The sequence below is a fragment of the Dysidea avara genome, chromosome 12 (genome assembly GCF_963678975.1).
Source record: "Dysidea avara chromosome 12, odDysAvar1.4, whole genome shotgun sequence".
NCBI classification, from domain to species: domain Eukaryota; kingdom Metazoa; phylum Porifera; class Demospongiae; order Dictyoceratida; family Dysideidae; genus Dysidea; species Dysidea avara.
Genome location: NC_089283.1, coordinates 23,056,871 through 23,081,939, shown reverse-complemented (window position 1 = coordinate 23,081,939; position 25,069 = coordinate 23,056,871). Strand labels below are relative to the sequence as shown.

The 25,069-nt window shown below is 38.0% G+C and overlaps 3 protein-coding genes across 3 annotated transcripts; 1 reads left to right on the top strand and 2 right to left on the bottom strand.

Annotated features, from left to right (window-relative positions):
• Positions 1 to 1,226: 1,226 nt before the first annotated feature.
• LOC136241771 (RNA-binding motif protein, X-linked 2-like) lies at positions 1,227 to 3,736 on the bottom strand. The gene is made up of 5 exons (XM_066033078.1): positions 3,683 to 3,736; positions 3,525 to 3,631; positions 3,423 to 3,474; positions 2,311 to 2,440; positions 1,227 to 1,911 (listed from the first exon to the last, which is right to left on the bottom strand). The coding sequence occupies exons 1-5, from the start codon at positions 3,685 to 3,687 to the stop codon at positions 1,288 to 1,290; spliced, it is 918 nt and encodes a 305-aa protein (XP_065889150.1). The 5' UTR covers positions 3,688 to 3,736; the 3' UTR covers positions 1,227 to 1,287.
• On the top strand, positions 3,726 to 22,059 carry LOC136241757 (conserved oligomeric Golgi complex subunit 3-like). The gene is made up of 25 exons (XM_066033060.1): positions 3,726 to 3,905; positions 3,952 to 4,098; positions 4,154 to 4,215; positions 4,761 to 4,926; positions 5,299 to 5,373; positions 5,728 to 5,820; positions 6,179 to 6,310; positions 7,668 to 7,742; positions 8,256 to 8,299; positions 15,979 to 16,105; positions 16,669 to 16,760; positions 16,812 to 16,917; positions 17,176 to 17,209; positions 17,533 to 17,612; positions 17,669 to 17,746; positions 18,082 to 18,135; positions 18,848 to 18,967; positions 19,353 to 19,442; positions 19,718 to 19,921; positions 20,980 to 21,021; positions 21,078 to 21,170; positions 21,220 to 21,301; positions 21,375 to 21,502; positions 21,726 to 21,824; positions 21,878 to 22,059. Exons 1-25 carry the CDS (start codon positions 3,768 to 3,770, stop codon positions 21,899 to 21,901), a joined length of 2,385 nt encoding a protein of 794 aa, XP_065889132.1. The 5' UTR covers positions 3,726 to 3,767; the 3' UTR covers positions 21,902 to 22,059.
• LOC136241763 (uncharacterized) lies at positions 21,936 to 24,409 on the bottom strand. The gene is made up of 6 exons (XM_066033067.1): positions 24,251 to 24,409; positions 22,838 to 23,922; positions 22,397 to 22,712; positions 22,241 to 22,337; positions 22,132 to 22,184; positions 21,936 to 22,072 (listed from the first exon to the last, which is right to left on the bottom strand). Exons 1-6 carry the CDS (start codon positions 24,300 to 24,302, stop codon positions 22,047 to 22,049), a joined length of 1,629 nt encoding a protein of 542 aa, XP_065889139.1. The 5' UTR covers positions 24,303 to 24,409; the 3' UTR covers positions 21,936 to 22,046.
• Positions 24,410 to 25,069: the final 660 nt, after the last annotated feature.

Genomic DNA, 25,069 nt, shown 5'->3' with positions numbered 1-25,069 from the left:
TACAGTAGGCCTGGTACTATCAGTGATCAAACCATTAGAAATCACTGGCTGAGAAAAGGTGGCACCAACTTGATTCACTGCAACTACATAAGCATGATATAATGATCCCTCAGTAAGTGATAGACCAGTAATGTTGTATTTCAGATTTAGTCCAACATTGATAAAGATTACTCGGTTCACCAACTGCTATTTCATTGTGATCAATGGTTGATTCTGTGTCCACAATCCCATACCATCTGACAAGGTAATTCTCACCACTGGACTGGGCTACTTTGTCTGTGTATAAAAGTAACCATCTCAGTAGCACAGTAGCAGCAATAGGGGGAGTGATATCTACTACAAATCCATCTGATATGAATACTGCTCCCATTCCCATTGGGTTGTGAGCAATTATAGTTACAGTTGAATAGTACAATCAATTCTGTTGTAAACTGAGTCCAGTCACTGTCATTTCTGTGTCACTGTCTATCCAACAAGATGAAGTCATGGATGTTGTGTCCTATTGTAAAATACAGTATATAAATGCACTTATTTTTTTAGGTTACTTACCAGCAGGAGGATCTCCAATTGCCATAATGTACTGGACAGCATCTGCATGGAACACCCCAAGCCAGTAGAGATCAATGGCTGATGTTGAGTTGATTGATCCTAACGCACAAACTTCTCTGGTCCTAAATCCCCTTCCTTACAGCTATAGCATACCTCTTCAGTACAGGAGCTACACTGTTAAAACTGATGAGCTATATATGCCTATGGTAGCACCTGCTTCAAGAAGTGGTTTTGTAAAAATACTGACAATAATGGCCACATCCTCCATCCATGCCTGATGTGCTATGCCATATCCTCCAGCCAGTGGGCGGAGGACAGCACCGAAACTAGTCTCATTTGGAATGGACTAAAGTGGCACCCCTACATACCAGCTAACTCACCTTTTGTAGCTCCAGGCACTCACAAAAAAATAAAGCAGTGTAGCATTAATGTCCTTATTTCAAGGGTCTACAAGTGCCTTGTGCCACTAATGCGCATGCTTTTAGTCATTAACTGTTGAGGTGGACACTTGAGGACGCCTGCATAAACTGGACATGTGTTCCTTTACTGACCTGGAAAATCAGGATACCTTGATAATCAGCACACTATTAGTCAGTCCTGAAATTTTCACAACACAAGACAACCTTCTTGCAAAAGAAACAACAGTGACAAGGAATTCAATCCTATAGCTGACTGTAGTTGTTTAAGCAGTGATATGTATGAGGACGATAAAAACATTTTACAAATACAAAAATGTGTTTAATTATATCTGGTTGGTCTGTATGCATCTCTACCAAAGTCATATCTGTAGTCATATGTCTTCTTAGGTTGTACAGAACCAAACGGGTTATTTGCATCAAAGAAATCACTTCGTTGAAACTTTGGCTTCTCTTCTTTTGCTTCTTCATCTCCATCAGTTTTCTGTGAGGGACCTGCACCTTTGGGATGTAGCAGGTAGCCGGCCCCAGGTGCTTGACTACTGCCAGGTAGCTGTGATGCATTAGGTCCTTCTTTTTCAGCAGCTTCTTTCTGTTTCTGCAAAAGTTCTTCTTTGTGCTTCTGTGCCAACTGTTTGAATGCCTTTTCATACTTTTTCTTTTTCTTCTCTTTGTGCTTCTTTTTTCTTTTCACTTCTGGTGAGTGTTTCCGTTTTCTTTTCACTTCAGGAGAAGAATGTGAATGGTCATCAGACAGTGAACTATCACGTTTGCTACGTTTTTTCTTGTCCTTTTTAACCTTCACAGGAGATGGACTTCGCTCTGGAGAAGGACTAGGTGTTGGTGTTTTAGGTGCACATCCTTTCTCGATGATTTCCTCACCATTCTCATCACGTGGTCTACGATACTTTCCCACATGATCCACTCTTAGAGTACGACCTGCTACCTAGATGATAGATAAACATTAAAGAATTAGTTTGTTGTTTTAAGACCAGCTAGATTTACAAATCAATAAATAAATGTAAAAAACTTGTTTCTCTATAAATGCTAACACAACAAATGTCCTTATCAGTGAGGTGTCCCGTTAACACAGTTGTATCAGTAAACTGGTATCTAATTATTGTGCACTTATGCAAATGGACCGACCATGCGTGTTCTAATCTTCACTGAAGGTACTTATATTTTCAGAGTGTTGATTCTCAGTGGTACCGTTGTGGTACTAACATAGATATAAAAATTCTGGGATGTGCATTAAAATTCACCCACACACACATTATGCATCAATGCAAGCAATCCTTATCTGTACACTAGTCACACCACAACCATACAAACAATACACACTTACCTTTGTACCATTTAAATTGTCTACTGCTAAGATAGTGCTACGTTGATCTTCATATGCAAGAAAACAAAATCCTTTAGACTTCTTTGTCCTTTTATCTCTGACCAAGTTTATGTTGACAATTTCACCATATCTGATGGAGATATTTACTTGTTATTATACATGCACAAAACCCAAATACTGAGTGTTAGGGAACACACAGTAACTAGTAACATAAATTATATGAGCTCACTACATCATTTATACCCTGTGTTTAAGCCAAAACTTCAAAACTTCTGCAGTTACATCATAACATATCACCCTTGAGTATGCCAAATAGACACACATGTGAAGTAGAAATTAGACAAAAAGAATGGTACCAAAGTTTTTTTATCAAATCCTGTGCAACTGGAAAATTTTGAAAGAAAAACTTGACAAATCGTATTTGATGAATTTAAGATTGGCAAATCTATCCACCACACAACACACACTATTATACAGCAAGGGGTAGTCACTACCAATAGTTCTGTAGAACCATCTGCCACCGGGATCAAAATCAAATCAAGCAATCAATTTGGAGTGAATCAAGCGATCAAGACGTCCTAGAAAGTGGTGATTAAACTAGCTCGCAAACAAAACGAGAATTTACGAAAATATGCGCTAAATTATCAAGCAATCAAGGCTATTTTAAGGCAAAATCAAGCGATCAAGGTATATTTTCGTCGATCAAAAACCTTGATCCCAGTCACAGATGGTTCTACAGGAGTATTGGTAGTGACCACCCCTTGTACAGCATACTCAAGGTTAACAAATTCATAAACCTTTTCTTTTGCTAAAACTTCCTGTTGAAAAACTGAATCCCTTTTACAATACTGTTCATGTCTTTACAAAATTGCTGCCTAGTATTCTGTGGTGAGAACTCTGGTGTTTTAAAATGCTATCAACTGATTACAGGAACAGAAGAACTATTACTCTGTGGATCAAATGAAGGCTTGGGATCATCGCTAACTGTGCGTTCTCCTGCCAGATATAGACGTGTAGCAATCTAGGGCAGGCACTCTATAAAATCACGTGTATATTAAGTGCTATCCCACTAGGGACCTGTGAGAAGACTAGGCCTGTATATATAAACTCACTGAGAGAACACTGACAATATATCTCCCTCTGTTAAATCATAATCCAGTCCACCTAACACGTGACTAAAACTAACAGCAAGTCTCAATAAACAAATGACTCACCGATAAAAATGTAAGCACTATCCTTGTACTCGTCATGCCAAGACGCCTTGTTATCCAAGCTAAGTTCTAGCTCCTTCTTGTTAATCCGTTGTATCTCTTTTACAACACTACAACAACAAAATTCGTTAAAGCACTGACCGACATCTGCTTCTCTTTACTTCATGAGTATCAATTGTCGATAAGAACGCGCATTAATTAGAATATTTATATTGTGATTGTGGGACTGTATTTGTAAATACCGAAATGGAGGCTGGTCAGTCAGGCGTGCTAAGAGACAAGTTGGGGCTATGGGAAACGAAGTTGGCGCCACTTTCTGATTCCCAGCGAGAGGCGTTCACTGCACTAAGCGCTGCAGTGTCAGTGAAGCCTGGAAAGGCAGAGGTATGATATTATAAAAAGAGTAGTGTCTTCATATGTGCACACACAGACGGCCCAGGAAGAGTTTTTAGCTACTAAGGGGGAAGCACCAACTACCATTACAACTGATGATGCCATAGGACCAGAAATGGCTGCCCTGGAGAATGTAGTGAAACAATTAGGACTTGATTCATGGGAAGTGGAGAACACCCAACAAGTATGCCGATGTCTTGAGTGCTTCTTTGTGGTGTAATTTTGTGTGTCTACAACAGTTCTTCTCATGGCTGTCAGAGGTTGAGAAACATATTAACAACACCGAGGAAAGTCAATACAAGTGAGGGTTATATTGTAACCAGATAAATTATAAAAATGGAAATCTTGAAATGATGGGAGTACTCAGTGACAGTTTGGCGAGACTATAGCTGGCAAACGACTTATATTTGCCTAGCCACTAAATTTAAATTGCTTGAAATGATGATTTTAATCTTGCCAAACCTTTGCCAATTTACGTACCACACAGGGGTGGAAAGATTTGCTTTGTAGTTTGCTGTTTTCACAGGCAACCTCATTTATACAGTGACCTGATTAAACAGGCTTTAACTATTTTTCTTTCAACTAATTGGTGGATGGATAAAACCATACACAATATTTTACTGTAGTATCAATTACTACCCTTACTATTAACAACTGCCAAATGAGATCACAAGTCCCATTATTCTCACCAATCCATTATTGTGCCATACTTGAAGGGTTTTTAAAAGTATTCTGCCTTTATTGTTGCACAGCAAACGCTAAAAAAATGTTCATGGCTTTTAAGTGTCTGTTGTAGAGAAGTGCCACAGACCACTTATCAGTTTTTGCACTCAATTACAATTACAGGACTTACTGCAGTCAGCTGGCAGAGTACAGGACTCAGTGTGATGCCATATTGAATGAGGTGACAACAGCCATCGACCAGCTACAGCAGATGAAAGAGAAGTACAATTATGTTTCCAGTAAGACTGATGCCATGAACCAAGCTTGTGAGAAACTGCTGGAAGATCAGGTGCCTACTATAGTATGCTTGTTTCCTTGTCTCAGAGGATTTGCTAAGTGTATGACAGGGTTATAGTGTTTTCTAACAGATAAAGTGTATGTTCTATTAGAGTGTTTGGACTATAAGCACTTGCCTCACAGCTCAAATGTTTTGTAGTGAGAAATTTTTGTAGTATGCTTTGTATGTGTATTTTTAAAGTTCAGAAGTTTCACAGTAATTGATGGAAATAGGTGTGTCTACTATTAGAGTATATACGCACACTGGCAAGTGTTGTTATTTACTCTAATAGAACATACACTTGGACTATATGGTTACAAATTTGCTTCTTTCTCATTATAGAATCTAGAATACTGTTTGTAACAATGTGTTGTTTCCTCCTAGTCCAAACTGACTAACGTTGCTGAGAGTATCACCACCAAGTTGTCGTATTTTAATGAACTGGATAAGATCGGTCAGGTAGAATCACTGTAGTACCTGTCTGTTGTAAGTACTGTAAAGCCTGCTCTAAGATGTTCACCTAATATTTCTGATAGTAGATCTGTAGTATACCTATTGTTTAGGCGTGGATTGAAAATGGGACTTAGTACTAGTGCTAGTCAAAAATACTTTTCTTGTCACCTAGGTGACTGCAGATCATTGTTTTAGAGATTCCAAAATAGAAAGACAGTGTTATTTTATAGTGACCTGGTCTCAGTGGAATATAAAACTTTGGTGCTACTAGGGTCACTAAAGTCTGTACGATTTTGTGTATGTGTGATGTGTACTACAAGTTGTAGTGAAATATGATGTTATTTCTTGTTTGTTATACAGAAACTAAACTTACCCGCTCTGTCAGTGACAAGTGATTCTTTTGTGCCAATGTTGGCACGTCTTGATGAGTGTATTGCCTTCATCCAGAACAAGGTGCGTGTGAGTGTGTGTGGGGGCGTGTGCGTGCGCGTCCGTATGTGAGTGTGTGTGTGCATGCATGCATAAAGTGTGTCTGTACATTTGTTCATGTAGGGTGCATGTGTGCATGCAAGGTATACAGTAGAGGTCTATTAACAAACATGGACACCTTGAGAATGAGAATACTTGTCCATTCCCTTATTTGTATTAGTGTACATACATTTTGAAATCAGTATTCATCACCGTTAAATATACTTGGCTTAGTTGCAACATATTCGAATGAGAAATGTTATGAATGCCATGACGCTATGTTAGTGTGTAATATAAGGCTATATTTAGTAGCTGGTGTATTTTTTTTGTATTAATTCCACAGCTTCATTACAAGGAGTCACAACTCTACTTGGCACGATTCATGCAGTTTCAAGCTAGAGCATTGAATTTCATCAAACTTCATGTGGTCTCCAGCTTGAAGAATACTACCAAGTCAATCCAAGCCTCTAAACCAGTGAGTAGCCAACAAATGCCAAATTTGGGAAAATATTTAGGGAGGATCTCAGGGAATTTATGCACTTTGATTAGGTAAAGAAATGAGATTTTTAAAGTAATTTTGAGGCATAATTGACATAATGTACAATTTCCGTAGGTTGAGATTGAGCTACTCTAATAGAGCAGTCATCTACTCTGATAATGAAGTCAATCAAAAAATTGTTTACTCTATCGCGACAGTCTTGCCAACTAAATACAGAACAGCATTTTTAATGGTTCAAAACCTTGCTAAACAGGTCTCAAAGTGAAACGTAGCTAAAGGTATACTTCATGACCTCATTAGTAAGACCACCTCATTATAGTGACCATGTCCCAAACATAGCTAAGGTGTATTTCATGACCTCATTAGTAAGACCACCTCATTATAGTGACCATGTCAAGTAGGTCTCAAACATAACTAAGGTGTACTTCATGACCTCATTAATAACCACCCCATTATAGTGACCATGTCAAGTAGGTCCCAAACATAGCTAAGGTGTACTTCATGACCTCATTAATAAGACCACCTCATTATAGTGACCATGTCAAGTAGGTCCCAAACATAGCTAAGGTGTACTTTATGACCTCATCAATAATACCACCTCATTATAGTGACCATGTTAAGTAGGTCCCAAACATAGCTAAGGTGTACTTCATGACCTCATTAATAAGACCACCTCATTATAGTGACCATGTCAAGTAGGTCCCAAACATAACTAAGGTGTACTTTATGACCTCATCAATAATTATAGTGACCATGTTAAGTAGGTCCCAAACATAGCTAAGGTGTACTTCATGACCTCATTAATAAGACCACCTCATTATAGTGACCATGTCAAGTAGGTCCCAAACATAACTAAGGTGTACTTTATGACCTCATCAATGATTATAGTGACCATGTTAAGTAGGTCCCAAACATAGCTAAGGTGTACTTCATGACCTCATTAATAAGACCACCTCATTATAGTGACCATGTCAAGTAGGTCCCAAACATAACTAAGGTATACTTTATGACCTCATCAATAATTATAGTGACCATGTTAAGTAGGTCCCAAACATAGCTAAGGTGTACTTCATGACCTCATTAATAAGACCACCTCATAGTGACCATGTCAAGTAGGTCCCAAACATAGCTAAGATGTACTTCATGGCCTCATCAATAATACTATATACCTCATTATAGCAACTGCCTTCTTTTTGAACCATCGGTCTGGTCCCTCAGGTGACCCTATTAATGGTTGTATAGTGTCTTTCGCAGACACATACATTGACTGTGCTTTCTGCTGCTGAACTTTTCTCCATATATGGTAATTTGTGGTTTAACTATTGTATTGCAGGGTACCACGACACCTCCTGAGCATACATATTCTAATTATTATGGGAAATTTAGGACCAATGCATCTCGGATTAAAGTGAGTTTATGTGTATAGTGTTTATGTGTGCTGTGCGAGTGTGTGCGTGCGCGTGCGCGCACATCAGCCTGGTAGTCAAAAAGTTCCAGGTTTGATGCCTGGTTATGCCAATTTGGTGTGTTGTTTCCTTGAGCAAGAAACTTTATTCACATTGTTCCAGTCTACCCAGCTGTATATTGGGGCCTGGGGAAGCAGCTGTAACATCAATGAGTACCCGGTGTTTACTGGGGAAACAAATATCCAACTGTCCTTGTCTCGTTTAGTGGTGTTGGGGTTGTTGTGGAACTTCGGGTTCTGTGACCTCTTTGTGAGACTTCCTGTGGGTTACTAGCCCTGCCCCAGGAGGATTTTCCTGCAGAAGGTTTAAGTACCTGAGTGGCCATGGTGCACAGGTATCCCAGTGCTGGTTCACTGGGTGGCAATAACTGTATTTCACATGGCTGTCGTAGGCTTTGCTTTGTGTGTGTGCAGTGCATGTGTGTTTGTGTGTATGTGTTTAATGTCTGTCTATAGATTTTAATGAAGGAAATAGAGCAGAGACTGGACAAATATCCTGAGTGAGTACTTACACATGATAGTTGTTAGGATACAATGTAACACACAGCTGTTATAAGAATCCTTAATTATAAAACATTTGCATTCCTGTTTTTTCAGTGTTTTGTGTATGTTACAACACAAACTGCTATATGGGTTACTCTGTATACAGTGAAATATGGTAGCGTTTGTAGAGGTGTAATATGGTGTTGGTAAACTGAGCTAACTTTTGGCACTTGGGAAAAACGTTGACAAAACATGCATTTCAAATTTGTATTTGGTGGTTTTAATAAAAGTTTCTCCCTCCAATATATTTGCTAACATGAAGCCATACACGGCTGCTTTTGAGAACTCGTGATCTAGCATTTTGGTAGTACTGTATAGTAGGGATCATGGAATAGCTGAGGTTTGTGTCTTCCCAAAACCAGTCTACTTTTGGCCCATACATGCCTTCAGAGCCAAAATGCTTGCAACCAGTTTCTTTTTAAAATTTGTTTAGCAAAAGTTTCTACTAACTGACTGACTGACCGACCAACCAACCAACTGACTGACTGATGGACCGACTGACTGACTGAGTTGATTCATATTTTGACTACTTTCTTGTTATTCAACATTGCTTAGGTCCTTTTGCCTACCACCATGCATACCATCGTTGATTTCTTTGTCCTCTTTTACTGTATGTCCAATTACTTTCTCCACTACTGCATAGGAGTTGACTGGCAAATACTGTAGTTTGTGATGGCTTCTTCTGTTGACTATCATGTTTGTATCCATAATGACTGTAGAAGCGGTTGTGCTAATCTTTGTTTGTAATGGATGAGATATAGTTGAAATCAAAGTGTAGTAGTAGTCACTTCACTTTCAGTAATTGATGGTCGGGGCATGTATTGTTATCCGGCACCATTGTTTCCTTTGATGTGATATATACTGGTTCACCAGTCATAAATTGTTACAAAAAGAGTGAACAAAAAAAGTGCATGGAATTATTAGGAATTTTTAAGTTAATTAGGGATCATAGAAATAAAGAGTAGGGAGGTCGCCTACACCTACAGATATACTAGTGGACATTTATTTCCTAATGCAGTCATGGGTATACTATTGACAGGCTGTATTGTATATGACTAAAGTAGAAAATAAATGTCCACTAGTAAAGCTGTGTGTAGGTAGGTGTAGGAGACCTTCCTTATTTCATGGCTTTTTAATTTCTACTCAAATGTAGAATCCTTAGTTTTAGTTACACTTACTGACTTGTAAGGATTAATGAGGTAGTTGTCATGGTCACTATAATGAAGTGGTCTAATGTCTGCTTCCTGTAGCCAACCTTGAAGCTTTAGATAGTCAGTTGAAAAGTCATTGTTGTAGTCTAAAATTTCTGTCTTAAATGAACAGTAATAATTCTCAAGTTTAAGCCACCTTCAGCGCTTATAAGCTTCTGTTGTTATAAGGAGTCACATATAACATTATGTAATGGTCACAGAGTATGACTTCTATAGAACATCTGAATTAGCTTTCCCCCAGATACTGTGCACCAACCACAAAGTGTTTCATAGAAACAGTTTTACCAGGAATCCACAAGCACTGCAGTACGGTTTGCGACACTTTTAGTCTCCTGCTATTACTTGAGAGTTGGATACTCTCTTTTCCATTATTTGCTCTTGATAAATTGGTTTAGTAGTTTCCTGTAAAATGTAATTCATATTGTTAGTTATTTACCATGGCTATGTTATTTACACTAAAGTGCTTTCATTTTCTATGCCAATTAATTAAGAGCAAGTCATTGTGATATCAGTATACACATTTCCCATAAATGTTGTCGTCAAGTGATGATGATGTCATATTGCATCACAACTTGTCTTCTTGTATGGTTGATATGCCATCCCCTTCCTTACTTCTTGATAACTCCCACCTTTTGTGAGATATTGTTTCTGTGATTGTAACAGGCTGAAGTTTTCCATCACAGCACTGAGGCACATGGTTAATGTCTGCTGAAAATAGCAATGCAGGTGGACAGATTTTAGCTTTCAGCCACCAATGGTACTCAATCACAGTTTTCAGCCACTTACAGGAGTATATGACCTCATCACTTAACAAAGGAAAACAATTTGGATAAGTTTGTTAGTAGAAGGAAAAGGAATCAGTTTAGTGGCCACATATGGAGTACTAGGATACAGGATTAGTTAACTCTTACGGGCAGTTTCTCACAAAGCCAAACTCTCTTTTCTTTCCCTTCTTATTGGATTGTAAATACGTTAGCATGTCAATAAAAAGCCAAATAAATGCAAGACTGGTTTAATGGCTCATAATTTTTGTCATGTTCCCTAATTGTTGTGTTATGATAAACTAAAGTTGTGTACAGTAAATATACCTTCAGTGGTGAAACCATATTTCATGGCTACCTCTTATTAAAAGACCACCTCATCATGTCAAGTAGGTCCCAAGGTGTACTTCATGACCTCATTAATAAGACCACCTCATAATGGTGACCATGTCAAGTAGGTCCTAAACACAGCTAAGGTGTACTTCATGATAGTGATGCACCAATAAGAGATTTTGCCGATTATCCGATTAGCTGATATTGAAAATCATATAATGGCCGATACCGATAACTGATCCGATGTTTATGTTTACCAAAATTTCACACATATTTTGTAAAATTGCCATTTCTAAACTTCATTTTTATCTTATTTTTATGAAAACAACACCATCAGGGTCAGTAAAATTAATCAGCAAAATAATCTACTAATAATTACCGATACCAATATTGCTGAAATTTGGCCAAGAAACCGATTTCCGATTATTTACCGATTAATTGGTGCATCACTACTTCATGACCTCATTAATAAGACCATCTCATTATAGTGACCATGTCAAGTAGGTCCTAAACACAGCTAAGGTGTACTTCATGACCTCATTAATAAGACCAGGAGGCCATATTTTTACTAACATAAGTGGCCCTATTAATGAGGTTTCCCTATTAAACTTCAAAATTATATTTCCTGTTTCTATGCTCTTGTGGGCATTTCCTCAAACATGGCTCAAACTCATCCTTTAGATTGAAATTGTTTCATCATTAGTTCTCAAGAAGTCAGAGTGTCTAGACATTGCGTAAGGGATTATTAACTTCAATTGACTTTTAAAAGTCACGAAGTATTCAAATTACCAAGTAACTAAAGCTTATAGAATCACAATATCACGAATGTGTGCTTGTTTATTCATTTGTAAACTTTGTTATCTTAAACATCACTATAATACCTGAGCACAAGCCTCGTATCTGTAGGAAACATGTCAGCCTAAAGCCTGAAGACATTCTGAAGATGTTGGATTAGAAAGGTTTTGCTGTAACATGATACTTGTAGTTACGTGGCATCACATTAATCTGTTGTACACTAATTTTCTATTTTCTCAATAGTGGCATCCTCTTGTGACTGACCTCTCATCAAAGAGCATCCCTCTCTGTAAGTGTCACTTAGTGATGCTGAACAAATGATGGTAATTGATGTCCAGACACTTCACATTAAAGCCATTAACACTTGTTAACACAATGGAGCTTATAGACATTATCAATACACAATAACAAGGCTGTGCTATGGGTCTTCCTATAGCAACCTGTCAGGCTTTACTATGATCTGCCAGCATAATTGTCTCTGATGTACGTCTCCCAGTGGGACCAAGCCTTGGCGGATTTAGGAAACTTGCTATTCAACCGCTGCGCCAAGTTTAGAAAATGACATACTTAATTTACTAGGAATTATTACATCACCTTTAATATGGCTCTGATTAAGGTACATATTATAATAGTCCACTCCAATCCTTTACTAAGACCACCTCATTATAGTGACCATGCCCAAAGCACAGCAAAGGTGTACTTTATATTAAGACCACCTCAGTATTGAGACTATTTTAGTCCATAAGTAGGTCAAGTTATGCTAGACATTTTACTACTACTACAACAACTAGAACTTCTTGCGCTTGAAGTGTCGAGACATAATATCATATTGACAACTTGATTTCACTGTTGTCTAGACAATAATGTAGTTTTCACCATTTGTAGTGCTTACAACTTAGTAGTGCACAATACACAACTCATTAGAGGTTTGTTAAGGAGTGTAGAGAGAGACAAAGATAGTGAAAGCTAGTTGTCACTCCAATTGGTACAATATAAATTTGTACAATTGAACACTTCATACAAGCCCAATGTCTGCCCTCAAAATGTATTAATATATAAAACAATACGATGATGTTTTTCAGTATTCACTAGAAGCCACTATACTTGCTGACTGTCACAAGAGCTGATCTCAATTTTCTTGTCAACAAAATATATTATGTATTGCTTGAATGGAAGGTGTGTCGATGTGATTTAGTCTAGAGGTAATGATCCTTGGTAGCCTATATTTTGATAGCATTAGTGGCGATGCTAGCTGGTAACACCTAGGGGTAGCACAGAGGTACCGATGCATAATTCTGGAAACCATATTATGCCAATACAAATGGTCACAACCAGCCAGGAAGTCTCTTCCCAGAAGTTGACACATCGCAGATAGGACATGGCAAAATATTATATGTGACTCAGTTCTGGGTAGTACTTTCTGATTTACATGTACTACAGAGACTGTCTCCCATTCATTGAGACCTATGTGTTTTGTTAGCACTCTTTTCCAAAATCATAAACTTGCTGAGAAATGGTTTGCACACAGATGGCTCAAAAGATACTCTGTGAGTAGCCTCCCTGAGTTATTCAAGTGTGTACAAGCTAACAATGCTGAAGTCGGCAATGACAACATCTGCCATCTAGATCAGAAACTTGCATGGCGGTTGGTGGGAAACTAGCCAGTAACAAGCCTTTACTAGTGGTATTCTATAGGGATACAAGGGAGGTTTGTTTACTGTTATTAATTACACTGGACTGTATAGGAAGACCTAGTGTTACATCATATCCCAGTAGTGGAAGCTTTCACAACTGACTCGTTTGACTATATATTGGAAAACTGATCATGTATACAGAAACCTAATGGTCCATTATTACTCATTAATGCTCCAAAGATTTCCCACCCAGTAGCCTTCCTATGTTTTCAGCAATCCTATGTGTTTTCAGGTTTATTTTTCATATCGTATTTCCGTAACAGTTAATCACCAAGAACTAGGGTCAAGATTAAGTAGAATTTGGTTTTTTGTAGTGCTGAAACGAATAGCAATTTTCACTATTCGAATAGTTGTGAACGAAACGACTGAATATTTGATTACTCTTTAAGCACCTACTTCTATCAAATAAATACTGAAACCCTCTTTAGGGAGCAAGGTATAAAGCTGTAGAGCTTCTACCTCTTCTAAAATAGATTTTTAACATATGAATATGCCATTTTGTTCACAATCGTAAGCTTCAAACTTGGCATTATCCATTTAAGCACAGTTTTAAAAAGTGTTAACAAATATTTGAATAGTATTGGAACGAATCGAATAATGCCATGCCAACCGAATGTGTCAAATAACCGACTATTCATTTCAGCACTAGTTTTTTGACTTGTAATTATGGCTGAGACGATCATGTATTTCCAGTATCTGAATATTCTTTAGGTTAAATATTTTGTCTTTTTTACTGTATCAAGAAGTTTTTGTACCACTGGTGGCTAAGTGCAGCCAAGCTAGAACAGTCTAAGAAAACTACATTCTGAGTCATTTTAGCTAGCTAGTTCAGCTATCCAGTTAATAAAATAAAAATCCATTCCTCTGCACTACTATTTTGAGTATTGGAGGATGAAAAACTAACAATTAAGTTCAGTGTTGTTAACAATGGAGTACTCACTAATGCTACATGTAGCTCATATCATGTGACATGCTTTATGGCCACAGTTTACAACGTTGTCAAGTAACGTCAAGTAACAACAATGATACACACACTGTATTGAAGTACTGATGTTAGTGTTCCTGACCTCCAATGTGCATTAAATTCCACACATCAAACTTCACTGGTGTCATTTTTTGATGACAGATATGACAGATACATCATGCCATATGTGCTGGCTAAAATGGATCACGTGATCTTAACAAGCATTCGAGTACCAATTTTGCCAGAGGAGCGGATAGGTTGGTCACTCGTCATTATTCATCTCGTGATCTCAAACTCGTGTTGAACTAATTCACCAAACAATCCTAGGTTAGATCAACTTCCTCTGCAATTTTACTGAATATTTAACAAGCAGCTGAGAATTCACAGTATTTGTTGCAGCCTTACATGTAATACCTACCATCACATTTTGACTATCAAACATGAGTAGCGATGTGAGTAAATGTGAATCATAAAGTCTACAAATTGATAATCATATCAGACAATGTACAGTATTCATGAACCATCGTCACCTTCATTACAATTCATAACCGACTTGGCAGTATCAGCTGAATGTAATCAAGCCCAAATGTTCCTACAAAGTGACCGAATTTCTACCGAAAAGGTTGAATTTCTACCAAAAAGCTTTCTAAAACTTACATAACTTGTATGGGAGCTGGAGCACCACCATCATCAACATAAAGTAGGCCATCAACACTGCAGTCAATTCTATTGAGTACAAAGGCTTCACCTTATTCAACATCTATCAACAGTTCCTCTATCATCTGTAAAAGTGTCAATTGGAGTTAGTTTGATCATGGGTGGGCTTTATACAATGATTTTTACCTTTAGATTGACAATTATAAACTCTTGATAAAACATTGTTTACCTCTTTTACATACAATGCAATATAGTGGGTATCATTCCAAGTTATTGGCTAATGTACCCACTTAATTATTGTTTAATCATTGCATTCCCGTATAATATTTTAAAACATGTCATGTTAGAGAACTTGATTTTTGCTGGGCCCTATTCAACCTGGCAACCATGGATACCTGCCTCGAGTATTAAAATATCTAAATCATTTAGAATGAAGATGAATAACCTTGTACACTCATCCAAACATCCGTTACAATAGGCCACAATGTTCTAAGATGTGGAGCTAGTATGATATCTCTGTTTTCTATAACACATGTGTACCATTTGTTCACCTCTATCAAAGTAGTTAAAATTTGCTGGTGAAAATAAACTGTAATATTAATGTGGAAATATTTGAAATTAAAGTCAGGCATGGTGGTAGTGTTTCTAGTAGCCATAACACTAGCCTGCGGGACACTTGATTACTTCATTACAGTGCGTCTACAAATTATTAATGTACTGTGTTTTGTTTTGTAAATTAAATTGCAAATCATAAAGCAGAAAGTATTGTTAATTGAATAAGAAAATTTTGACAAGATTCCCAGGATCATTTGATACCTTCCATAAAATCTCTCTGAAGTGCTTTTAGGGAGAAAGACATGTCATGTAGAATCCACTAAAATTTAAAGTGGCTGTTGTATTTCCTGTTGGAAATACCACAAAGTACAAGAATTAGTAATATTATACAGTGTTATACTTTGGAACCTAGCTGTCTTCTGCTGTACAGTTTGGCCCTAACAACTAGACTAGCCCTTGAGGAGAACCTCTATATATTACAACAGACAATCTTGGGTCCAAGAGATATTACTGCCAAATCTAGCTGTACTTCATAATATAGACAACTTGGGACCAACCAATCCTACAGACCTAAACTAAGTGTCTAGTGTCCACATTAACAGGTTCCAGTGTACTCGATTGAAGAATTGGTTGGCAGTAGTTATAGTAGTTGTTTCTGTTGTACAGTGCACAGGTCTTACTGAGGGATTGTCAGAAGTGTTACATTTCTCAGCGTCGGCAACTTCTGTTACCGATCATCGCAACAAGCAATGAAGCATTCCAGAAACAACATGGCACAGATACCTGCAATCTGGTAAGTGTACATATTAGGACCCCCCTCAAAGTTGTATTTATGCCCATGCCAAGAGTTCGTAATATTATAGGGGGAAGAGTATCCTACTTCAGTACAGCCTGTACAAATGCAAATCCGTGAAAAGTTATGATGCAATATCCTTAGTCACCTTTATTGTGTTAGTTGGTCAGGCTTTTGCTCACTGTATTATATAAGATTGTTATAGGGTGGCTTCAATAAGCAAGGTATCATCAACACTCAAAGTGTTAAAGTGATATCCTAGAGAAACCATTGTTTTACTGAAAGCATCGTAACTAACATTGGATATACAGTAAAACGTCTCTTAACACACTCTGTGGAAAAGCCTCCATAAAAGACTATAAGATTTGGTGACAGGTCTGGCTCCATAAGTTTTACCTCTGAAAGAGGAAACTTCAATAATATTACAGCAAAATTGAACTCACAGCATTCTTAACGTCCCTTATAGAAAAGTTCTACTGTGGAAAAGTCAATTCACATTCGTATGTCCCTTCAAGAGAATTTCATGTACTATAAAATATTAATATTACACTCCTCTGTTCCAGGTGAGATCTAGCTGTAACTACCTGTGTCGGTTATGTCAGAGTGAACACCAGTTGTATTACCACTTCTTCACACTGCCTAGTTCAGAGTTGAAGTGAGTTACTTGTTGCATTGTTGAGCTGTCGTTGTGATGAGTGATTTGTAGTGGACTATTGGAGAGCCTGTGTTTCTCTCTCTACGATGTGCTGAGACCAATTATTATTAAGATCAACCATTTGGAGACTCTAGCTGAGTTGTGCAGTATATTAAATGTATGTAGTGTGTTTGTGTGTGTGTGTGTGTGTACTGTTTGTGTAGCATGTGGGTGTGTCTACAGTATGTGTGGCGTGTGTGCGTGCATGTGTCTTGTCTGTATGTGTGATGCGTGTGACCATGCATGCATGTGATGTGTGTGCGTACGTGTGTTATTTGTTTATTACTAAATATTATGTGTGTGATATGTGCATGCATGAGTGTACGTGAATGTCTGGTATTTTGTTTAACAAAACATATATAAATTTTTTTTGCAGACTGAAATGATAGAAGAACAAGTGAAACCTAAAGGTATCCATCGTAAACACACATCACAGCATACACAGCAACACCAATAATTTCAAAGCACATTTAACTGTCATGCCCAATCAACCAACAGAAATACTGCAGGCTTCCTTTGAGGTCACAATTCATATATTCGTTACTCAACGTATTTCTCGAGTTCCCATAATTTAAGGATACCTATTTGTAAAGGACTGTATTCATAGTGTCCTTCTTAGAAGTATTCACCAGTAACCCTACAATAGTGTTGTGTAATGGACTGTTAATGTTTTATCATTGTAAAGTGTTTGATAATAGATTGCTTTTGATCGGTTACATCATATATATCATAGAGGAAGAAATGACATCATTCGGGCTAATCATGACGCAAATGCTACAGGATGTACAGCAGAGACTGGTCTATCGTGCACAGGTTTGATTGTGGGCATGGATTAACTGCTCCCTGTAGTGTCTCTGTTACTTCTGTAGAAATTTATTGAGTCAGATATTCGTGGTTATTCACCTGCAGCAGGAGATTTAGCATACCCAGAGAAACTTATATTAACAGTAAGTGGCTGGTGATATTACAGAAACTATGACCTTAATAATGAGGCAGTTAGAGTGGTGTTTGATTTGGTCACTATGGCGAGGTGGTCTTATTTATGAGGTCATGAAGTACATCTTAGGTAGAAGAATTACAAAAGGGTTTGGCCACTAAGGAGGTTTCAATGTATTAGCCATATCAGTGTAGGGAAATTTCACAGCTGACAGTTTCAATGTTTACCCTACAAATTGATGTTTTATACACTAGTTAGGTTATGTTACATACGTACAAGCCTTACATCATTTTCAGTATAATACTTCAGTTAACAATGTATCAGTTGTGTTCTTGTGTTATGCAGGAAGACATTGAGGTGCTGGAAGATCCACAGTCTGAGCATGACTCTGTATTTGAGGTGGTATCTAATCCAATAATATGTGTTGTGTGTATATAAACAATAGTAAATGTTAACACGTGTCCTGTGAATCATCCTGATTAATAAGTGTGTATATACAACAATAGCAGTACACACACACACGCAATGCAAACACACACACACACACTACACTACATACATACTACACTATACATACACGCACGCACGCACGCACGCACGCACGCGCACACACACACACACACACACACACACACACACACACTACATAAGAGTTCATAGTAAAGGAGAGAGTAGGACACATTTTCAGGCAAAATCACTGTGAGCCTGGTACCAAGAGTTAATAGTAATCCTATTATTAACTCTTGCTGGTACCCTACCTGATAGAACAAACAAAGGCTTTACCTTATTTAGCACCAATCAACAGCATTCAACACCTATCAACAGTTCTCTATCATCAGTAAAAGTGTTAATTTGTTCAAAGATCATTGTCTATTTTGTGCAGTGATTTTGTACAGGCTGCATTGGCAGTTAGACACTCTCCCTCATACTATGAACTCTTGACTACACCATACTATATAGGTGTATGCATCTATGACTTAACTTGGGGATCAGTAACTTCAGCAGGTTTGGCTTTCAAATCACAAATCCCCACCTGGCCCCACCTAATCCCTTAGATATGTTAATGAGGCTTTACAATGACAGTAACATTATACCTTCTTCCCTTTTCTAGGGAGACGCAACCAAACAAATACACCACAAGAAGATAGCAGTAGTAGACATCCACGCCATGTGGTACCCGACCGTGAGAAGGAGTATCTTGTGTATGTCCAAACTCTATCGCTGTATTGAGGTGAGCACAGACTGAAAGTCCCAAAAAGAAACTCTACCAATACTCAATAGATCTATATTAATGTGTGACTATGTCCTAACAAGTCTTCATGACACGAGTGTATAGTGTAATTGTTTGGGTTAAATGTGTATTCATTAATTTCCTATTCTGTTGGTACACTTCAATTAGTCAGATCAGCTTGTATATTCCCTCTTGTTAACTTTGTTAATTCAGACAATTGCGTGTCTATGAGAAAACCATCATTTCCCATCAGTTGTAAGAGATCTCATCTCAAAACATCAATTCAAACCTGATACTGTAATCCTAGCCAGAAAAGGCGCTTGCCACTCCTTATACAGTTTTCCTTGTAAGGCTGGCATAAATCATGCTGTTTGTCTTTTTATAGAAATATATTTTTGAAGGGATAGCACAGGAAGCCGTCTCGCAGTGCATTCTGTCACTACAATCAGCTGCCCAGACCATTGAAAGAAATAAGGTATTGTTTTTCAGTGTGGCCACTGAGTGATAGTATTGTTGAAATGGTGTGTGACCAGATTTGGTGTTTGTTTTGTGACACTTTGTTGAGGAACATATGCTGTTTTTTTATGTAACTGCAGATGTAAGTACTTTTACTGGCTTCATCTGGTTTGGTTTGAATGCTCAGCAATTTCTTAGCTTATCAGTGCATTAAAGTGGATTTGGTTTTCTTCTCTGGTTTCATTTTTATAGTGACAAAATGTAGTGCATTTATCTGTCTTTGCTTCCCAATAGACACGACTAGATGGAGAATTGTTTTTAATAAAACATCTGCTAATTCTGAGGGAAGAAATGGGTGCATTCAAAGTGGAGTTTTCTATCACTGAATTTGGGTTGGACTTCTCACGCACCAGGAATGCTGCCTATGAGTTGCTAAGGAAACGCTCAAAGATGTTTTCCTTAGGCAGTAACAACTCTTTTTTGGAGTTCTTTCTACAAGTAAAGTTTGTGTAGACTAGACAATGTGTGCATATAAACATACGTGCAAAACACTTACTTCGTTATGCGTACTTACAAGTTGTGCAATGCACACTGCATATTTATGCGTGCATCAGCAACAGATATATGCACACACACACGCACATGCACGTGCACACAAAGCAATACAACAAGCAACAAGGCATTCAGATGCTTTGTATACTATTTATTCAAGGAAATGGGACACCTCTATGCTAAGAGTCAGAGTCAGTGCTAGCAAAATCCTCAGGAGCATCAAGTCTCAGGGGGAAAAGTGGAACACACACACACACACACACACACACACACACACACACACACACACACACACACACACACACACACACACACACACACACACACACACACACACACACACACACACACACACATGAACACTACACTTTCCACATAGAACTACTGCTCTATTGTATAAGTGCCCTACCCACCCAATTATCATACACACACATGAACACTACACTTTCCACATAGAACTACTGCTCTATTGTATAAGTGCCCTACCCACCCAATTATCATTTGGGTATGGAGACAGTTAACTGTTCCTGTGTCTATGTCCATAGAAATTCTACCTGGTACAGATGTGGTAAGTGGGAGTAAGGTTTCTTACTCTAAGGGGCTTCTAGACTCCCAGAGCAAGACCAGCACAGTTGAGTGGCTGCTTCTACCACAAGACACACTATACACCACACACACACACACACTATACAATAAATATAGACAAGTACACAGATTGACAGACAGATGCTGCCTAAATATTTCAATGGGAAAAGTTTTTACTGATTTAGAGGTTTGGGGGTTAATGGTAAAAATTTCATCCTTGACATGTTTATAAAATATAGTTTGCAAATCTGCAAAAATTTCTGTTACATTGCTCAACCTCAAAAATATTTCCCCCTCAAAATATTTATGCTATACGGGCACACACACATATACGCGCACACACACACACATTCCTGTGTGTTTAAAGAAATGTGTGGTATTGGTTAGCACTTAATCGGGTATGATTTATCATACCATAGGGAACACCAGAATTGACTGAGAGCCACATTGACTCTAGAAAGGTATTTGTGTATCATTGCTGATTAATGTCTTTTATGATTGACCGCTTGACCTTAAGGAAGTTGATGGACAATTAAAAAAAACTTGTGAACTATTTATTAGCCATGTGTCATCAGAACTAATTGCTCCTATTAAGGATTTCTTATCCAAGGTATGCTGCCCCAGGGAAGATTGTGTGTTAATTGATGCTACTATTTTAGGTTGAAGTAGTCTTGGAAGTAGCTGTTAAGAGTGGGACTGCAGCTAATGTGTTAATAAAACAGCAACCATTTGCTGAACCAGGTGTGTGTGTGTGTGCATGTCACTTATTTGTGTTCTCTTGTCTATTGTACTTTGACCTCTGTCATGTTATTAGCTAAGGTACATGAAGTAGTCACAACTACTAATCGAATGATCAAAGAGAAACTTCCCAGTATCTTGAGGAGTATGAGTCTTTATTTGGCCAATGACGAGACAGAGCATATCTTGTTTCGTCCCATTAAGGTACAGCCACCATGTTATTCTATTTTACGCTACAATAATTGTATTGGGCCTTTTGTTTTACCTATAGTACAGTGTGTATAGCAACCATATAATACAATTAACATTAAAATCTGAATGACATCTAAAATCTGAAGCCATTTTCACAAATGGCTTTCCAAGTGTTAAAATCTTCTAACTGCAAGTACTAGTGGTTGGGTTCTGTTGTCACTTATCTCCACTATAGGCCAATGTCATACAAAACTTCTCTGCTTTTGAGAAGTTTGTTACAAAGAATTATTCAGTCGAGGACCAACAAATAGTGGCTTTTCTTACAACAGAACAGGTCAGTGTTTTCAATCAATTGTAACCCATAGTTATCCCATTCTTTCCATTTAGGTATCTTTGATGTTGATTAAATAGCCAGCAGACAGGCTGGCATCAATCGAACATTCCATAAATCTTAATCGAATCATAACATTTTATAAAAACATGACAACACATGTACAGCGTTTATGATCTAAGAGTTACTTGTAGGTGTAATGCAATTCATGTTTGACTTGTAATGCTATACCCACTGAGCTGGTATTGAGGCTGTAAGGAGAGAAGATGATTTAAATTGTTGTACTTTTATTAAGTGATGAAATAGTTACCTAAACATCTGTCTGTCACCATGTTGCTATCGCTTGTCGCAGATGTTATCCTTCTGTTAAAAAGAAGGAATTTAAGTGTGTGATATATAACAATGTGTTAAATGCTTACCTGAAGTTTGTTGGGTTAGTAATACAGTGTTTTTGTATGACTGGACCATTTGGCTTCTTGCCTCTTCCAAATGGGAGTAGTGATTTCCATCTGAATACTGTAAAAGTTAAACAATTAATTACAGTTCATGACAGAAGTTGGGTGTATTGACTCCACCTTTGGTAGTCTTGTTCGGCTTTTGTGTTCTGTAATCAAGGTTGTTGGTGATTGTATTAAGTCTGGCCTCACTGGCAGCCTTTCGATTTCTGAGGGTTGTGTACATTGGTTCTTCAGAGCTGCTGTCACTCACTGGTGACATAGTTTGCTTTGTAGAACTCCTAAAACTCCATGAGCTTGTACTGCTTGTAACTGATGATGCACGTATTCTCATTTTGCTGTACGAAGGGGCACTAGCACTTCTCTTCATTTCACTAATTTGAACAGGAACGTATGATCTATTGATCACTCCATCATAATCACAATAGTCATTTCTCTGCAGGAAAAATACAGTACTTGTAATAGCTATTGTGAATGACCATCTGTTATGTCTTATTGCTAATAAACAAATCAAAATACTTTAGCTACTTTTGTAAGTGGCCATGAATGCAATTCACTCACTTGTAATGTAGTTTGTTTTTGTGTTTGAACCAGAGTATCCAGTCTCTCAGCTTCTGGTCGTTGTCCTGGGTCATCCTGAAGGCAACTGACTATAAGTTGTTTTAATGGATGATTCATTCCAAGACAAGAGAGATGTTCTCTTCTGCGGTCCATTTCACTGATTTTTGTTGCCTTCATTTTGACAGGGGACTCACTCCACATTGGTGTCAACTGAGGTGGTCTCTGTGTCCCCACGTGCAGGAACACTACACCACATGCAAAAATGTCACATTCCTTTGTTAGCCGCAGTGGATCAGGACACATGGCAAATTCTGGACTGGTGAAAAAGATGCTGGAATTCTCTTCATAAGATGGCACATATTTTGGAGTGTAGACCTCGCTTTTCGCTTGCATGAAATCACACAACTTCGCTGTACAAGTATCATCATCCATTGAAATGAGAATATTATTTGATGTTATGTTACCATGGATAATATCCATGCTGTGAAGGTAACTGACAGCTGAGGTAATGTCACTACAGATGCTCAGCTGTGTGCACATGTCAACGTCATCATTCATTGTAAGCATTTCAGTTAAATTACAGTCCATCTCTTCTAGTATCAATACCGGACATCTGCAGATACCACTCTTAAACACTGCAAAATATTCAATTATATTTGGATGGTTGAACTGTGACAATAGATTGGCTTCATTCTCAAAATTGTTTTTAACAGCCATGGTATGCTCGGTGCCAATGAACCGTTCGTGTGGTACCTTTATGACACAACTTCTATCATCCACAAGTCTTCCAGAGAAAATAGCAGCAAAGGCACCCTCGGCAATTGGACTTTGTTGAATTTTGAGATCTTGGCTGATCACATGGGATCGTAAAACACCAAATTTCCAAAGTAGAGGCACTCCATGTTCCCTGTCATCAGCGCTACCTCTCCTCCTGGCATCCATTAGTTGCCCTGCTGATGATGTTGTCCTGAGTGGCCTACCCCTGGAGCTCACTCTGACCTCCTCTGCTTCGTCTCTTGACAACACGCGAGGTACACAGGTTTTCCTCACTGGTGGTACTGAAATCTTACCATTGGTAAATGTACCTGGATGAGAGATGAGATTAGAATAGGTACTATGCCGCCCTTCTATTTTACAACTCAGCTTATATAATGTTTCAGTGAAACTTGCTACATAGCACAATACACTGGCAGCAGCTAGACACAGCTACGTACTAAGTTTGAATAGCTATAGTTCTTAAATTAAATTGTGGTTTTTTTGCTGTTTTGTTCTGCCCTCAAGAAATACAGCTTCTAGTATTGTATTTGTATTATAAAAGGTAGCAAGCTAATGATATAATTAGATACTTCAGCGACGTATTTCAGCACTGCTCAAGGTTGTTTAAACTAAATAGCGTATGATGACATGACTCACTTGATCGAGTTACTGGATTCCCTTGTCGTCTGGGAGCGCTTGAAGACAACATAGCTAGCTATATTAATTATAGTCGTATTCACACCAGAGAGGGTAAAATACTAGAGAGGGTAAAATAACAACTGATAGCTATAAACACTAGCCGCAAGTCGGTTTATATAGCTAAGGCGCTGACCACTTGACTGGCTTGTGGTGAACCCGTATACTGCGGGATTACGTAATCATTAAATACAACGCGCACGTGCACGGAATACTTCAATAGAGCGAGTTGTTTGCAGAGGGAATTGAATGCTAGAGTATATAGCTAGTCTTCCCCCAGACCGCAAACCTCGTGATCTGGGGAGAGATTAATGCTATAGGCTTGGTCTGGCGCCGCCAGTCTACTCCCAATCAAGGTAATTAAAATCGGTTCACTATGATTAATCGAATACCATGATTACAGTTAAGGTATATGAGTCACTTAACTTAAAAGCATTACCAATAATGTGACCCCAATTTTTCATACTACTTGTAGGCACCATAAACTACACTATCCTAAAATTTCAAAAATTATCCTACCATGCATGCGGTGGGCAGTATGATCTTTTCTCTAAAGCACTGTAAGTGCTCCTATTACAAGTCATATGGGGATATTATGAGTCACAATATTAATTACTCCATAATTATATAAGTTCATTATTTTATATCCAATTGTGGTAAATGTTGTGGAAACACTGTAGTTGATTTGGGTTTGCACTTTATATCTTCATACTCCTTACTACATGGTGAGGGGTACATGTAGCTAATCTGGAGCAGCATTGAATTGTTATCTCTAATTAT

Excerpts from the sequence above, each read along its gene's own strand:
- LOC136241771 (XM_066033078.1), bottom strand. Across the intron at positions 3,475-3,524 it reads TAGTGCTTACATTTTTATCG|GTGGACTGGATTATGATTTA; the intron begins GTGAGTCATTTG and ends GTCACGTGTTAG. Across the intron at positions 2,441-3,422 it reads ATATTGTCAGTGTTCTCTCA|ATATGGTGAAATTGTCAACA; the intron begins GTGAGTTTATAT and ends TATCTCCATCAG.
- LOC136241757 (XM_066033060.1), top strand. The coding sequence starts at position 3,768 with ATGGAGGCTGGTCAGTCAGGCGTGCTAAGAGACAAGTTGGGGCTATGG. Across the intron at positions 16,918-17,175 it reads AGTTGTGCAGTATATTAAAT|ACTGAAATGATAGAAGAACA; the intron begins GTATGTAGTGTG and ends TTTTTTTTGCAG. Across the intron at positions 18,136-18,847 it reads AGCATGACTCTGTATTTGAG|GGAGACGCAACCAAACAAAT; the intron begins GTGGTATCTAAT and ends TCCCTTTTCTAG.
- LOC136241763 (XM_066033067.1), bottom strand. The coding sequence starts at position 24,302 with ATGTTGTCTTCAAGCGCTCCCAGACGACAAGGGAATCCAGTAACTCGA. Across the intron at positions 22,713-22,837 it reads AAAAACAAACTACATTACAA|AGAAATGACTATTGTGATTA; the intron begins GTGAGTGAATTG and ends TTTTTCCTGCAG. Across the intron at positions 22,185-22,240 it reads ACTAACCCAACAAACTTCAG|AAGGATAACATCTGCGACAA; the intron begins GTAAGCATTTAA and ends TCTTTTTAACAG.